The sequence below is a fragment of the Acyrthosiphon pisum genome, chromosome X (assembly GCF_005508785.2).
Source record: "Acyrthosiphon pisum isolate AL4f chromosome X, pea_aphid_22Mar2018_4r6ur, whole genome shotgun sequence".
In the NCBI taxonomy this organism is placed as follows: Eukaryota; Metazoa; Arthropoda; class Insecta; order Hemiptera; family Aphididae; genus Acyrthosiphon; species Acyrthosiphon pisum.
The window spans coordinates 32,833,754-32,852,359 of NC_042493.1; the positions used below are offsets into that span (position 1 = coordinate 32,833,754).

Here is an 18,606-nt window from a genome sequence, read left to right on the forward strand (position 1 = left end):
ATATGGTATTTGCAAGGGCCGTCCATTGGAGGCGGTGAGGGGTAAGAGAGGGACATGTACCCTCTCTGGCCCCCTCTGGCTTTTCATGTCTATTATACAGTTATACATAATATATTATAAGTGATGCATTGAACAAAGAAAATAGATAATCATAGTGTTTGTAAATAACATCTTGTTCTATTATCACAGAAATTCATTTTTCCATCGATAATATTATATTAATATAAGAAAAATATGTCAATGATTTTATCACGTAGTTCAATGATATTAACAACACTTATACCATCATAGATATTAAACTTAACAATAAAAATAATATTATTTATTTATGTAAGCTTAGTACACATAGACAGAAAATTCTAGATTTAAATTTAGTTTAAAATATTGTTAATGAATTTTAAAAAAATATGAGTAACTTATAGTTCTTGTTTTAAAATTTAATTATCTTTAGTTATGTAATGTTTTACTTTTTTAAGTAAATTATAGTAATTGTATCAATTAAATATTAAAGTGCATTATTTATGTTATATATTTTACATTTTATTAGAAATTAAACTCCCTGCTCAAAATTATTGAAAAAATACAGTATCCTCCTCCTGGATTTTCAAAGATGGACACCCTTGGTATTTTGTTACCTACCACTTTCACTTTCAATGTCTGAAACTCTTCCAGTCTGGTGAGCATATTCAAATACATATTCAACGACACCTTTCAGTACGCCAACCTGAGAAGACAAAGAATAGTGTGAGTATAATGTAATGAGTTATGTAATACAATTAACTTACAATATAACAAATTTCAAGTCCGAAAAAAATGTTGGTATATTAAAAATTTGTTAGACCAAATAATTGTTATATCAAGTGCATAAACCAACAAAATTTGTTATAACAAGATTTATCAAAATTTAAATTAACACAATTTAAATAAATACATATTAATTTTAATTGAATAATGTTTACATTATATACTTTGTAAGATCATATTATTACATATAGGTACTGTATTATACATTTATTACATATATATTTAAGAGGACATGATACCTGCATGTGTTGTCTTCGTCTTACAAGTGAGTAACATACCAAATTCTACGCCAAGAAGAACACGTGTAGCTCCGTTAGTTTAAAAATTAGAGTGAATTATAAAGTGTTCTTATAAAATCTAATGGTAAGATTATTATCTAGGCAACATCATGGTTTTTTTTCATTATGTTTTAATTTTAGAGCAAGTTAAGAGTATTTTAAAATTGTAAATTGTTTGTACATCTTAAAGTAATCATAACTCACTTGAAAGTTAAAATATTATAAAAAGCCCATGGGGTTGCCTAGATAATAATAATAATAATCTTACCTTTAGATTTTATAAGAACATAATTCACTCTAATTTTTAAATTAACGGAACTACACGTGTTCTGCTGAGCGTAAAATTTGGTATGTTACGAACTTGTAAGACGGAGACAACACTGGCAGGTATCACATTCTCTTAATTTTTTCTTAAATCAGTTATTTTTTTGTGTGTAACCACTTGCGTTTACTTGGTCAATAGTATTGTCCATATTTAAAATGTTAGAAAACACACAGTTGTCAATGTCATGTCTCTGTAAATAATTTAAATCTGAGGGGAATTGATTGAGGCTGTACACTAATTTAAATGAACTAAGAGTGATAATGTACTCGCATGTAATTGTATGATAATCGTCAGAAAAATGTCATAATAGCAAACTATTTATTTTTATTATTTTTTTTGTGGGTTCTGGCCAAAAAAAACATTGTTATATTGAGGGGACTAAAATACATTTAATTTTTTGTTACCTATATCCCGAGATTTTCATGGGAATGACAGTTTCATTCTTTATATCAAGATTTTTGTTATATCGAGAGTTGACTGAATAAGTATACCTACCAAGCTTACTGCGTTGGGAACTATTGATTATTTTAGTTCCAATGAAATTACCTCTTTCTTATTGTTGAGCTTTAAGTAGGTAGATACTCAGAATAATTGATGGCCACCTCGTCTAACATCATTGATTGGCTTATTCTAGGTTGTTGTACTTATTGAACTGTTTCAACTTTCAACTTCAAACCACAGCGTATAGGCTACAACAGAAGTAAAACAAAAACTAAAAAATCGTTACTTATCACAATATTCACAAATAAACTACATACCGACAACAAGATGTCAACTAAGTATGTTTTTATTAATTATTATACAATACCTAGTACAACATACTACAGGTATTGAGGTATCACAATGAAATTAAAAATATACTTATATACTATATATCTTTATTACTTAACCGTCGCAGTTCATGACAGTATTCCACAGTATTCTATACTTTCTATAGAAGTAAGTAGGTAAGTAATCAAAGTAGCCTCGAAGTAACTAAGTATTAAGTAACTCTGTGCCGCGGCTGTGGTACGTGATATAAACAATGGCAAGCGTTATCATACCATCATGGTTATCAACAAGTGATAACTAGCAAGTGGTCGCCGCCATAGATTATAATATCATATATATCGTTCGATCCATAGACAAGTTGTACGTTGTTATACACATTTACAATTACATTACAATTCGCTAGACTAAACCGGTTGAAAAATAATGCACCGGGATTTTTGGACCATATCATTTACATGGTTCATTATCGCGGTGCGGGATAATGTGGGATAATCTTAAGCCGGTTTAATCTAGCGAATTTCTATATAGTCTACAAATAAAATAAAATAAAATTTCTAAAATAAATTTTAAAAAAAACACACATCATTGTAATTTGTAAAATCAATACGCTCCACAGTCCGCTCAGAATCTAAAATGAATTGTATTCAAATTTAAAATAGTGATATTTATAGTAGTAACGATTTATAAAATTATGTTTTTCATTTCCAGAAGAAGTACCTATTCAGTAATCATCAATAAATATGAAGATTGCTATAATTATTTTTGTGTTTGTAATGACCATCAAAAATGCGTACACTGAACAATTTTTATATTATGCATGATGATAAACTTGAATATCAACGATTGTGCCACGAATACTGCGCAAAAAAAAAACAAATACAACTTCATATTGTGGCCCTCGGGGTGTAAAAATATTCTTTACTAGATACGTAGATATGTCAATTACGTATGTCTTTCTAAAAACACGGGAATAGGATTCAAATATTGTAGTTCGGAGGGAACTCGTTTTACTAACAGTTACAAATGCTGTTTTTTTTATAGTCGTAAAAATAACATTTGCGTAAAAATTGAGTAGTCTTAATTATAACTGATGTATTATAATTATACATGTATCAACATAATATTATAATATATAAAGTATCAAGTGTGTTTAAAAAATAAAATGATGGACTATCTAATATAATATGTGTAAAAATAATTAATTTTATTAGTTATTGTATATGGCTAAATTGTGGTTAAACTTAATACTTATTAGTTATTACTTTAATAAGTATTTGGTTAGCCGATAACATAATATAATATTAAGTTATATGGTTCCTATTTAAGTATTTATAATTGTTTTATTTTAAAATAGCTCTTTACTCTTTTTTGAATAAAGTAAAATTGATATTGATATTTTTATTATTTACATATAGATAAAGAGTGAATGTGTGATTTTTAAAGCTACAATTCCCAGTTATTAAAACAAATAAAAAATAATAGTTATTGTTTAATTTTATTCTTAATTTAACTAAATGTGAAAAATGAATAAAAATGAAGACAATTATTATGATATAATAATATATACATATATATTATATTATTATATTTTAAGATCATTAATATGTGTTTTTCAATTCTTCATAACTAGATACAGAACCTAGTCCAAAAAAAAACTCTTAGCAAAAAAATAAAAATCTTATACTGGTGATAGTAATAATTTTGTCAAACGGCCCTAGTAAAATAATAAAATGTAAATAATATATTTGTGGAGGAATTGTGAATTTTAAGATTAAAGCTTATGCATCTTGAAAATAAATAGATTTATCAAAAAATGTTAAATTATAAAATATATCGGAAATTTAATTTACTTGAAAAAACATATTATGAAAAAATACGATTTTCATAACGGTTTACGAAATATTTACGGAAATACCAAAAATGTCTAGAATTATTTAAAAATGTATTAAGCTCAAACTTTGACTTCAAGTCGGTACGGCTTAACTTTATTTGATTGACCTAAAATTTCTTGCAGTTCATTTTTATATGTATACACACCGATTTGGAGGTGAGACCAATAATATTTTGAAATTGAAAATTAAGGAACACCCTAATATATATATATAAATAAAAATCACGCATACAATGAGTTTACGTGCAATGCACACCAAAACAACTAAGAAAGTTGGCTATAATACAGATATTATTATTCGGGTAACGGGTTATTTATACCTAAATGGCAAAATTACGCATATGCAAATCCAGTTTTTTACCAAATGACACCAAATTTTGCACACGTATTATTTGATATCCCAAACGGGTTGTAAGAATATTATATTAGAAGTCATGGGCAACAACTATTATAAATTTAAAAAAATGCAAAGTGCGCTTATAGGCCCAAAAAAACTATAATGAAGGTTTATAGATAATAGATAGGTTCAATAATTTTAGAATGGCTTACCTGCTATTAACAATATTAAGATTATAACCACATATTAGTTTAGTTCTACTCGCATTGGTTCAATTAAGCAAAAAAGGTTACTTAGATATTAGTTACTAGCTGACATGGCAATGCTTTGCAGCTATTGCTAGGTTTTTGTAATTGTTCAACTCCTTTTAGTTGTAACATGCTGTGGAAGAAATGTCTTTTGCTATAAAATAAATTTAATTTTAATTTTTAGCCATCCCGATCGTTCTTCTCGTAGTGCTATAAACTTGAAATTTGTACGATAGCATTTCTATAATGGTTGGTCGCATGCACCAAAAAACATTGCATTTTTTCGTTACACAATTTCTTTTAACCCCCACACATAAGACATATTATATAAATGTCAACTACCATTATTACCTTAGCCACCTAATAATGAATCCAAATAAAGTGGTTACCATATTTTGTAAAAATAAAGTTGATTTTGCAACTATTCACGCACTGCGTGTTTAAAAATTTTGAAATTATTATAAAAAAATTGCCTAATTAAGAAACACGCCTTTTTCGTTTTATAGAAGTTCTATATCATCGATGAAAAACCGTTAAAAAAAACCTGCGTACAATGACATAAGATTGTATCTTATACAGTCTCTGTATAGATTACTACCTGCCACAGGTGGATTTTTCACCTTAGTGTCAATATCTAATTTATACTCGGGCTACGCTCGATAATTAAACAGCTATATAGTTATTGATATAAAGATAATATCCATAAATGTTACTCAGTAGTCGGTATAATTAATACAAATTGTTTTATTTTATCGTGTTGTTATTATATCACAATATTTGTAAGGGTTACATAATTGTGAAGGACCATTCGATAGATTTAACTTCTAGTAATTGTATCTACCGAAAAGATTGAAGGCGTCAAGGGTAGGCAACTAAAAATGCGTACACGATTAACGTTTCCAACGTGACAGTATGACAACACCTACTTCCAAGATAATATAATCCAACACACAGCCCAACGATGTGACGGGGGGCAGCAATGACGCGACAATGGACACGAAGGAACTGAAACGCACCGAAACGCGAGGGAGTGAAGGATACAAGTTATACAATGGGAAATAGGATTATGCAGTTTAAGTATATGGGGGGGGGGGGCTCTCTCTGTGATCGAATCGGTATCATGGTGCAATGACCACAAAGTTCACAACAATTGGATATAATCATACAACTAACTTATGCTACGGAAGTATGTCCAGTTGCTACGATATCTATTGAACGATCCAGAATGTCCACGCATCAATGACTGAGGTGGAGGTATATGTGGTTGGCCGATCCACAGCGTATTGCACCTGGACGACCTGGGCGGGCACTCACACAACGCACAATTGTTGCTGGCGGACTTACGCTAATGACGAATAATGATGCAGATGATATTGCAATTATCACCTTGCGCTCAAGTCAGTTCAGACAATTTAACAGAGAGGTAGGTATTATAAACGGAACCAAATAAATAAGTACTCACCGAATTGTGAACGATATATGATTTATTGGTAGTCATTGTATAAATGATCTGCAGACTCAGCATCCGCGAAACCAAAGAAAATTACAATGATTATTGTGTCACCTTACTGATGACGACAATGATAAAAAATGTAACGTGTATATAAACATTAATACGAACGAAAAATTGGAAGCTGATTTACTAGCGAGCGTCTCCAGTACACACACCACAATTTTATTGTAGTAATATAAAATTATAATACGAACTCTTTTTGGTTATTATGACTCACAACATAAAAAAAAAACAAAATAAAATATATAAACTATGGAGGTGTTTACATTGATTTAGAAAAAAGACATTAGAAATACGTTTGTATATAGTGGATCATGTGTGTAATGCGTATGAAGGGACGGTGAAGAGCGGGGAGAAAAGAGTTGTCCATTGTGCATGCTGTACATTGTCACCATTACAGACCGGAGTGGCGGAAATGCTGACGACAGCAACATGAACAATATTAATATAGTTATATATAATATATTATATGTATAAAATTTAAGTACGTACCTGTCGTACCCAAAACGAAACATAAACATAATGTTAACCAGGAACTCATCGCGTTCATGGTTCTGTTCGATGACGACAAACTACTGAGAAATATAATGCATTATTAATTATTATTATATTGTCTATTATAATTTATAATATTATATGTGATAATATAAACAACAACAATTATTGACGACGACGATTAATGAAACAAAAATAAAATAAAATAATAAAAATATTATATCATACGTGCTGCGGTAAAAAAAAATAAACATCGAACGCGAAGGTTTGCGTCCGTCTACCTGCTGTTAAAATGTTGTGAGTATTTTTTTTCGCGAAACGTTTAATTATAAATCGATTCATTGATAACAGATGATAATAATAATTAGCAATCACAGGGTATACGATCGCGACGAGGGTAAAGCGTTTGGTCTTGCGTCTAGTGTGCTGGGTATACGATATATTACTGCAGCATGTTCGTCGTGGATAGAGTACGTCGCAGCTTGTGGGTACATATTTATGCGATTATAGCCGATCAGACTCTGAAGGACAAACTTAAATGTACCAATCTCATATTGTATTACTGCATATGCTTAAAAAAAAAACCAGGGATCGAAACCGTTTCAAATTTTAACGGTTACGGTTTTAGTTCTTGAGAACGGTTTTCTAAATTTTCTGGTTTTGGTTTAGGTTTTAAGATCGATTTTTAAAATTTTTGGTTTTGGTTTCGGTTTCAAAAAAGGTTTTTCAAATATTTTATCGGTTTTTGGAACGGTTTTATAAAATTTTAGGTTTTGGTTTTTGGAACGGTTTTTAAAAATGTCTATTTTATTTTCCTGTCTAATTACTGTAGACTCGATTTTTATTATCTATTAACTATTATAAAGGCCGAGTCTAAAGCTCTGAAATATATGGCTACTTTATATAATTAGTGTACAATATACGATATAACAAATTTACGTTCAGCAGAACTAATTTCATGTTATTAACTTGATTATTTCGTACCTAGTTTAGGTGCCTCGTGCCTACTTTTGCATTTGACATAATATTATGTTGTCATATTATGGTTAAGATCATTATTCGATTACCTACATTAATATTTAATTGTATATTACAATAAAATCACACTATAATAATATTATTATTTGTATTTGCAATTTTGAATCATAAGTTTACTAATAATATATATATTATATTTCGTAATACTCAGTAATTGCATCAGGATTTTTATCAATAAATCCGAACATAATAATTTCTTCGTATAAAAATAGTAGAATTACAAATAATATAATTAACTATTAGTGATTTTGACAAATGTTGTCAAAATTCTTACTTCGGACACTCATAAAGAAATATTAAGGTTTTACGCTCAACTTGTGTTTTGACACAAGAGTTTTGACGAGAGAACATTTTTTTATTGACAGTAACTAAAAAAAGTAATCAAAATCAAAATTTTCTTATGCATTTTAATTATTAATATAGCTAAAAAAAGTCGAAATATTTCGAAAATTGAATATTATGATTAGAAAATGGTAATATAAACATTTGGTGATTATTTAAAGTATCTGCGGTAGTTAGTCTTTTATATAATATAGTATAATATAGCATAAATATATATGTAGATTGTAGATACTTGACAAAGCCCCCCACGGCCCACACGTCTGCTTGATTTTTTTTAGGGGTACGTGGTGCCCTAAATTTTTTACCTTCTCTGCCCGAGTATTTTTAAACAAGGTAGGTATACCTATAAATTATATTATAATTATATTTTTTACCCGCATCTGTGCTTGTAGTGACGAGAATATATTAATACCTATATTATATTATAATATATTGAGTATATTTAATTAAATTTTAATTGTACAAAAATAGGTTTATTTTAAAGTTTTTATTTTGGTGTTGTAAAATTGCCAATTGGTATTCTTCAAACTGAAGTTAAGGAATGGAATTATTGTAATAATATTTGAAATGGAAAAATTTTCCCGCTAATACTTTACTGTATATTATTGTTCCTGTTAAATATATTCCCGGCTTTTACTTTCCCGGTTTATGCGGTCCCCCTTAGTAAATGGATTTTAAATTATTTCGTTTTGCGTTATTTCTCGTTTAATGCAATTCTATAAGTTACGCTTTGAGTTATGTTTTGTTTGATAAATAATTATTTTGTTAATCGTTGTGTTTTGTTTTGTGGTATTTAATTATTTTTGATTATCGCTTTCCGTTACAACTACGTTTACAGATTGCAATCGTCTTTTTGTCAAATACCTATAACTTTATTATAAATTATAATGTTTGCAAGCCCTGACAGAAACCAAACGAAACTTTAGAAAATCAATGATTTGGTACAGATTTTAATTAGTCATAAAGCAAACATAGGTCTGGTACCTACACAATATTTTGTCGCATATTAGAACTATTATAACTATTTTAACTAACAAGAAGCTTAGGTACCTACATAAATACATAAGTCCATGCTTCCGCGAAGAGACGCAATAGAACGTGTTGATCAGAAACTGTCAAGAATAATGTATCATTATAAAACATAATAATAATAATAATAATAATATAATAACGGAAATTATGATTTATATTTTATATGCTCTGGCGGATAGACGTCGTCCGGTTATAGACGTTTGGTCCAGCGGTGAATGTGAACGATAATAACAACTGCGTGTGGCTAGGTGCCTACGATTTATACATAATAATAATAATGCTATACCTAATTATAACAATAATATACCTATTTATAGTTGTTATGTTCTGGCCGTTAATAACATTTGGAATGATGTCCTACACCGTTTTGATGATGTAAAAACGAGTGTTTAATCCGCGAATTATAATATTAAATCTACAGGTATGTTTACTAGCCGCAAGCATATTTTGTACCTACTCAGAAAGCATGACCGCCCATCAGATAGGTATGTACTATATAATATAAGGTTTAATATACTCACTATATTATATATTTATAAGCACAAACACTTCGAATAGATGTGGATCTAGAAATTAAAAAAAAGAGGTGACTGCGCACAAAATATGCACTTGTAGGAGATAAATATTATTTAAATGCTCGTATTTGTGAAATAAGAAAATATAGGGACTGGAATAATAAGTTATTTATGTTATAAAAACTAAAAAACCTACAAAATATGCGTGTATTATAATTTATAATACTACGCGATTATCATCATTAAAATATGATAAATAAAAATATAAATATGAATTTGGTTAAAGAAAATGTTGAAAGTAATTAATTTAAATAATTACTTTACTTTTACTGCATTATAATAATATTATAATCTATTCATATTAATTTTAATTAGCAACTAGTAATGAATATATTACTATTATGTTGAACTGTTTAGTGTTTTGTAATTTAATTATATTCAAGCATCAAAAATAAACAAATAATGAAATAAACCTAAAAATATTCACCGTATATAATAGTGTAAAATATAAATATATTACTATGTAATATTGTAATATTAATATAACCACATTTGAACGGGAGCCAGGATTTTGAATTGGGAGGATGGAAATGACATCGCCAATAAAAACTACTAAATTGTTTACTTTTCATTATTCATGTTTAATTTTACGTTTTACTTTTTAAATAATGTAACCCATCACGCAAAGAGTCACTAGTGGGTGACTTCTTAATTCAAGTATACCATGTTTTTCTGTCACTTTTATCTTATACTTATTATGCTATAAAGTATAAATTATATAAATATTATAAAAAAAAAAAAAAAAAATAATGTACTAATAGGGATATACTTAAATCAGGACTAAAAAAATACAGTTTGATCCATTTATACGTTTTAAAAATATGCTATTAAATATTTTCGTAGTATAGTATTTAATAAAAATCTATTTGTATTATTTATATTAAATAAGAATACCTACAAAAGCAGCCAATATAATATAATAATATGCACTAAGCATGCATGTTATGGTTTTGATTCAATAAAATAAACGATATAATACCTTAATAGGTACTTATACCAGCTGGCTGCTATCTGCATGCATGTGATGAACACATCGTTTGTCAGACCTTTGTGAAGCCGACACTGATTTTGTCTGGTACGTAGGTATGTAAAAACATAATAATATGCAAGCCTGGGAATGAGCAAGGTTAAAAGTTAAAGTTAAGTTAAAAGTTAATTTTAACTCGACTTTAAAAAAAATAATATTCATCAACTTAATTTTTAACTTAACTGATTTTTATTGATATAATAAATATAAACTTAATAAATAACGAATTACTTTTAATAAAATCCAAGTTAGATAATTTATAAATAATTAAATAATCATAAACGAGAATTCGGCAATAGGGGCTCTACATTAATGAGTGAACAATGAACATTGAACAAAATATATTATAAATAAAATACTTTAATTATTATCAACAAAAATCTGACACCTGATGACACAGGTTGTTTTGCATTTTTAAAGTTCGCTTACCAGACATGGTATTTAATATTTATGGGCATGTACCAGTTGCCCCCTAAAGTACCTTTTTTTTATACCAATTCCCCTCAAACTACCTAGAGCAAAATGTACCAGTTGCCCTTATATGTTAGTATATACACGATTACAATATATAGCCCTTAAAATAAGGGAGGTAAATATACAAATAATAAATAAAATTATTAATAAAAATAAAGTAAAATAGTATAAAATGATAGAATCAAATTTTGATATTTGCAATTATACCTATATGATATTGTATTTTGTAATCAAACAAATACATACAGTGCTATAAGCAGTATAAACGAAATTAAAAATATTACTAATTGCACATACTTAAACAAAAAAGCCAGAATTGAAGATTTTATAAATAAAAACAAGTATAAAAACAAGAATATTAGTAAACTAGATTTTGTAAAATCTATTAGTAATTATTATAACAAAACATAATATTTTATCTAATTTTTTTTACTATTTTTTTTTTTATAAATTGTAATATTGAATGCCACATAATTATAATATTTATTATTTTATTGACTATTGACTTCATATTATTTTATTAGTAATTATTACAAAATACAATAATTTTCTATCATTTTATACTATCTATTTTACTTTATTTTTATAAATAATTTGTATATTTACCTCCCCTATTATACGGGCTATATATTGTAATCATGTGAGGGCAACTGGTATATTTTTAAAATCCCCATAACAGCTGTGGGGGGCAACTGGCCAACACCCATATTTATATTTATTAATAATTTTATTAAATGGTAAACCTTAAACACAAATGTCACAAACACAGCACTGTAGTCTGTTGAAATGACGTCGAAACTGTGTCGACTGCCGATGATAAAATATAACCAAGCAATACCTACATATTGAACGTTAAAAAATAAACCATTCATAACTTGTAAACAATTATTATTAGATTATGCAGCTCTTCGTTATGATTGGGCCACAAAATAAAAGCTATAAACACCTTCGGCACACAGCTGACTTGGGCACAATTCTTGAATAAAATTGTTGGTAGATTATGTTATTGTTATTAATATTCTTTAATATTCTTTATAATAATAATATTGCATTATTTTAAAAATGTAATACGAAATTCGTAACGAATAATGATATATTTTTTTAAAATCTGCCGCCTCTTAGATCACCTTAAAATTGCCACCTAGAGGCAATTCCCCCCCCCCTCCTTGTTAAATGTGGCTCTGCGTATGATTCGTTAATAAGTCAACCGACCTATGAAATATTGAAGCTATCGTGAAGTTATATTGGGAAGAGGGGTACCTATACTTATTATAATATCACATACCCACGGCGGCGAGGCGGATGTAATTATTTTTTTCCGCACACGGTGCACACGCAGCGTAATATAATAACCACATGACGTACCGCGGTTATATTATGTAGGTACTCACTGCCCGAGTTGCTCATAATATAAAATATTATAATAATAGGTACCTAGCTGTTGTTACGCCGTTATAGATATATAGGCACTTAAGTGACTAACGATACTATAATAACATAATACTACATATCCGTCGACTTGTGGTGTGCGTGCGCCGCTACGGCGTGTGCCCGCCATCATCTCGTCCGCGGAAAACAAAATCTTCTTCGGTCCGGTTACGTTGACTATCAGTAATCAGTGTTTGCTGATGGGGATTAGCGGCGGTATAAAAGACGTACCGAGCTGGCAACCACCATCAGACTACACCAACCTGTTGCAATTGAAGTCGAAGTCGACCGGGCCACAGCTTACATTATAGATACCGCTATAATACCATAATAATAATAATACCCGAAAATAGGTGCTGTAGTAGTATTAATTTTTGTTGTAGTGCGAAGTCGTATTAATAATAATATTCGGGAAGAAAAACTGCTTTTACGACATCGACTCATGGCTTCTAAGGTGAGTAGATACCGTCCTATATCAACTGTATACTTATAAACGTACAATAATATCTAATATTATATTGGTAATTGGTATAATGGTATAGGTAGGGACCTATACATTTTAACAGAGCTGACAATTTGACAAGGCTGCAGGGCAAGTTGATGATATTCTTTTTTAACCTAGTTACATGAATGGAAAAAATGTTAAGATGTTCAAAATCAATACCTAGTTAATTAGTTTTTTGAACTCCGTTAATTTGAATGTTAAAAAAAACTGCGATTAAATTACATAAAAAAAAACATTGGTAGAAGCACTAAATTTTGTTTTAAATAATTGACGATTGTTATATTTTACACCACCCAAAATTAAAGTTTGACTTATGTTTACAAAGAAGATGAAATTGTTATTTTAACATGTGAAAAAAATATTGAATTCGTATGCAATTATTATGATGACTGATGAGTAATAAGCTGACGTGGTAATTTCTTTTATATTTTTTATTTAAATAAATTTATAATAATAAATAATGTATTTTATATTAAAAAAAATTATACATTCTGCATCTGTTTCTGCATGGATACGACAATCTCAAAAAAGAGAGCGGGGTTTGTCTTGTGTTTTATCTAAAGTTTGCGATTTTTGGATTCAAAGAATAATTGGTAGGTATTTTGTTAACGACTGTAAAATTAAACATATCAATTTCTGTACATTATTATTATCTGCGGCTCGTGCCTAGGTGTGCAAGTATTCGCACACCGCATAGATTAATATAGATATAATAGTAAAACTGTATTTTAATTTCAATGCAATATCTATTAAACTGTGTTTATTCTATAATGATACTAAATTAAATTTTAAAAACATTTTATATTCGCTTAAACATGACAGTTATTAATGTTATTAATTATTATACTCCTTAAATGTAGTCGAGATATGCAATAAATACACATCAATTAATGTGCCGGTCTGTCGGAACTTCGTCGGTCTGTGTAAATACGTTCGACCGTTGAATGGTGAGGGTTAACAAATAAAAGGTACCGAGATGTAGCTGACAGACGTAGCTGCTTATCTGTAGCGATGTCGCCGTATTGGCATTATTTTCTTAACTCCACCCGTATTTTCTATTTTTTTATTTTTTTCATTCAAAACTTCGAATTTGGAGTTTACTAATATCTTTTTTTTATAGAAAATTTGCAACAATTGCATGTTTACATACCATCCACTTTAAACATCACGAGTCACTACTATGTGCACCACTAAAATCTAAATAGCACACGAGCCGCCACTGAAACTTACCAGAAAACCGTTCTTCGTTCCCACCACATAATTTTTTAAATTACAGTGTAATTACCTACATAGATTTAACTTTAAGATACGTAAATAATAATCAATTTCATAGATTTACCTACCTACTGTTGTAAGATTCGGGCGTAATCACACGAGTTTGTTCGACGTCCCGAACGAGATCACTGCATAGGCTTTTCACTTTTTAATTTATGCTACGTAACTAAAACAAAGATAAATAATGTATTCGTTAATAATAATATTGTGATTGTCTGATCTCTTCAGCTGTTCTACGTAGCGATGGCGGCCGCTTGCTGTGCGATGACTTCGTGCAGGCCGTCAGCAGCGCCGTTCGCTTTTGCTCCTCCGGCGACCCCGTCAGGAATAACGACGGCATCGGTAGCGCCGCCCGGATACGACTTTGGTCATCCTCACGTAGTCGACACTGGCCATCAGCAGCAGCAGCAGCAGCAGCAGCAGCCGTCTGAACTCGACGACTTGGGCCATCTCGTTAATCAACTGCACCAGCTGTCCGAACACGAAGACTTCAGCCATCATTACGAGAATCAACTGCAGCTGCAGGCTCAACAGGCGTCCGAACACGAGGACTTGGGGCATAACGCCGACGATCGGCAGCCGTCCACAGAAGCTCCACCAGCCGACTCTTCGTATAACTTCGCATACTCGGTGGAAGACCCGCTGACTGGGGATGTGAAGAGCCAGACTGAGGTGAGCGACGGCCGAGGCACAGTCAAGGGATCGTACAGCATGGTCGAAGCGGACGGTTCCACTCGGGTGGTCGAGTACACGGCCGACGACGAGCACGGGTTCAACGCCGAAGTCAAGAGGATCGGACCTCAGCACAGGTACGCAGCGGCGTCCATCGATTCGTCTGATCACCGACCGTCGTCCGACTTGGGATTTGGCCGGCTCGGCGGTGGCGGAGACTCATCGGTGGAGATAATACGGTCTACCGACCAACAACACATGCACTTTTACCTACCCGAACAGTACGTCATCACGTCGGTGCGAAGATGATTTTTCGTCATTTTCTGTTTTCGGTTTCTGGTCGCGATCGTCGAGAGCGTGCCTTGTCCGTATTGTTTAATGTATATATTGTATAAGTAATGTAATAACATATATATTATTAAAATACCCAAATTATAGGTTTTATTATAGTTTTAAGTTTTATACTTTTATATCTTACAAATATTGTGAGTTTACATTAAAATTTATATGTTACGGTAAATAACGTTATTCACCGGTTATAAACTTATTGACTACCTCATAGGCGTAATCTGGGGTAAATTCTTGGGGGGGGAGGGTAAAACTAAAAATCTATAAGGTAAAATGACAATATTGCCCACTTAGCTAAATATCTGCGGGGCAGTTGCTCCTCTTTGCCTCCCCCCACCAAAAAAATAGGGTAATGAACTACCTATATATAGATGGGTAATTATGGTTATTCAACACCGTAACATTACCGTAACATTAAATCATATATGTAATGCTCTAAAAGTTATTATTTATATACATTTCTATTTTCTTCCCTAATAAAAAAAAAAAATCAAGAAATAGCAGTGTATCGTATTTTTTTACAATTGTTGATGTCACTAATACAAGAAAGAAATATAAAATAAATGTTCACTTTCCGGGATAATAATTTTAATTTTTAATATTTAACAATAGTTAAATTGTTGATTTTATACTTTTATAGTACAGGCTGATTATATCCAAATTAATTCAGATATTTCAATATTCAGGTACGCACATATTTTTACACATTTGCATCCCCCTTCTAATTTATTCCCAATTCAAGAATTGGATAATAAATTCAATAATAATTGTGAACACTTATTTTTATTGAACAGATGCAAAGTTGCTGAATTTTATACGCCTACAATAATATGTCAATGAAAATAGTTTTGGGTAAAATAATAACAAATATATTAAAAGTTGGTATTGTGTTTCATCTAATTAATACTTTCATAGTAAAAAAGATGGGCACTCTGCTGTACAGTATATGTGTTGAATGGGACACAGTAGGTAGTCTGACGTACATATTCAAATTTAATTCATTGATAGGTACCTATATACGAAAAAGGACTCTGAGCGAAGACGGTCTGACAACAAAATAATATCAAGTAAATATAACGTTATTTCATGATATATTGATATTTAGTTTAAGATTCTGAGTGGAACGATGAATGTATTGATTTTACAATGATGTGTGTTTTTTTATTTATTTTTTTTTTGTGTCTGTCATCACCTTTTAGGACAGTAAAAATGCTTGGATTTTCTTCAACAGTATCTTTTCTGATAGAAAAGTGAATCTAGTTGGTACTTTGGGGTGTAAACATTTTCCAGTAGTTTCCAAAAGCACCGTGAAAAACAAAAGAAGGAAAAACGGGAATTTTTAAATTTTTTAAAAACCTATTTTGGTTTTTGGTGTACTTAACTCTAAAATAAGTGACTGTAGATACGTGAAAATTTGACTGAATGTTTATATCAGCATTTTCTATACACCGTGCCTTTTTTTAAAAAAATATTTTGACTTATTTTGAGCTGCTTAGGAACATTTTCTGTTTCCAATTTTTTTAGTTTTTTATTCTATAAATATCAATAAAATTTTATTTGTTGGGTACAAAAGTTAAAAAAATTAATAGTAGGCTCCTAGCATATTGTCTCCTAGCATATTGTTTCAAAGACAGATGAAAAGTATTAAAATCCATACCTAGTCACAGTATTTATTCATAAGCATTTAAAGTTTAAATATTGACAAAATATGGAAAAATAACAAAATTTAACAAATTGTTTTGAATTAAGAATTCATATAAATTTTTCTTTTTAAATCTAAGATTTAAAAATGTAATACAAGATTCCTCATAAGTTTGTCTACCTTTATCAAAAAAAAAAAAATGTCTACAAGCAATTTAAATTAAATTTTTATGAGCGTTTGAAATTAATATTTTTACAATATTGGATATTCACTCGATTTCTCATGTAGCAGCTTTGTTATTTTATTGTTATTCCAAAACGAATAACTGTAGATACATGAAAATTTCACTGAATGTTTATTTTATCAATTATTATACTTCATAAAATTTTCAAAATATTTTGACTTGTTTTAAGCTGTTTACGGACAATTTCATATTTCTATTTTTTTATTTTTTATTTCTATGAATATCAATATAGTTTTATCCGTTGGGCCAAAAAGTGTAAAAATGTAATACAAGGCTCCTGATATATTGTTACAATAGCAGTTGAAAAATATTAAAAATACATGCACAATTTTTTTTTATAAGCATTTAAAGATCGAATTTTGACAAAATTTATCAAATTTAAAATTAAATAATTATATTGTAGTTAAAAATGTATAATATGTTAAATTTTTATATCTAAGGATTGAGAATTTAAAACAAGATTCCACGTAATTAGTTAATCCTGTAACCGAAAAATCTAAAAAATACATAAGCACAGTTTATTTTTGTAGTAATTTTAAGTTCAAATTTGGACGAAATTACATATTAAAAAACCTGGAATAACTATTTTAGTTATTTTTTTGTGATTGTATAATATTATTCGTGGGTACCTACTTGAAGCTTCTAAAGTATACTATTATATATCTATGATAGTATCACGGTCTGCTATTGATGTACAACGCGTTATAAGTACCTAATGGATATTGTGATATGATTAATTTGGAATTTATTATAGTTCAATTTTTTATATCATATAGAATATAGATTGTAGGTATTGAAAATGATAATATAAATATTTGGTGAAAATTTCAAGTACCTACCTAGATACCTATCAACAGATAAACAATTACAAATATTGGGTAAAAGTGTAAAACTAACAATTGGTAATTTATAAAATGTTTAATTATAAATATATGGTAGGTAGGTAGTTTATATACTGTAACCAAAAAATATATAATTATAATATAATGAGTTTTATTTCATAGATATTTTATAAGTTCAAACTTGGATGAAATTAGATATAAGAAGAATAACAATTTATTTTAGTTATTTTGTTATATACTTGATTTAAAAATATTATTTGTAGGTAGGTAGGTATTTGAAACTTTTAAATATAATTATTTTATTTGAACACACAACACACAATTACATAATATTACTATTTAAATGTATCTAATGTTTTCGTAAATAAATATCAATATCATAAAATATGCTAATAGACTACTTTCACTCAGAATCATCTTTCATATACAATGTTATTATATCATTGAATTCAAATTTAACACATCCATTACAGTGACTCACCTGACCCCTAATGTACAGC

At 29.5% G+C, this 18,606-nt stretch overlaps 1 protein-coding gene and 1 long non-coding RNA gene across 2 annotated transcripts; one reads left to right on the plus strand and one right to left on the minus strand.

Annotated features, from left to right (window-relative positions):
• Positions 1–494: 494 nt before the first annotated feature.
• On the minus strand, positions 495–2,446 carry LOC103308965. The gene is made up of 3 exons (XR_001679225.2): positions 2,216–2,446; positions 1,954–2,096; positions 495–724 (listed from the first exon to the last, which is right to left on the minus strand). It is a non-coding gene; the product is annotated as an uncharacterized LOC103308965 (long non-coding RNA).
• Positions 2,447–11,795: 9,349 nt separating this feature from the next.
• Positions 11,796–16,470, plus strand: LOC100571800. The gene is made up of 2 exons (XM_003240329.4): positions 11,796–13,032; positions 14,587–16,470. Exons 1-2 carry the CDS (start codon positions 13,021–13,023, stop codon positions 15,337–15,339), a joined length of 765 nt encoding a protein of 254 aa, XP_003240377.1. The 5' UTR covers positions 11,796–13,020; the 3' UTR covers positions 15,340–16,470.
• Positions 16,471–18,606: the final 2,136 nt, after the last annotated feature.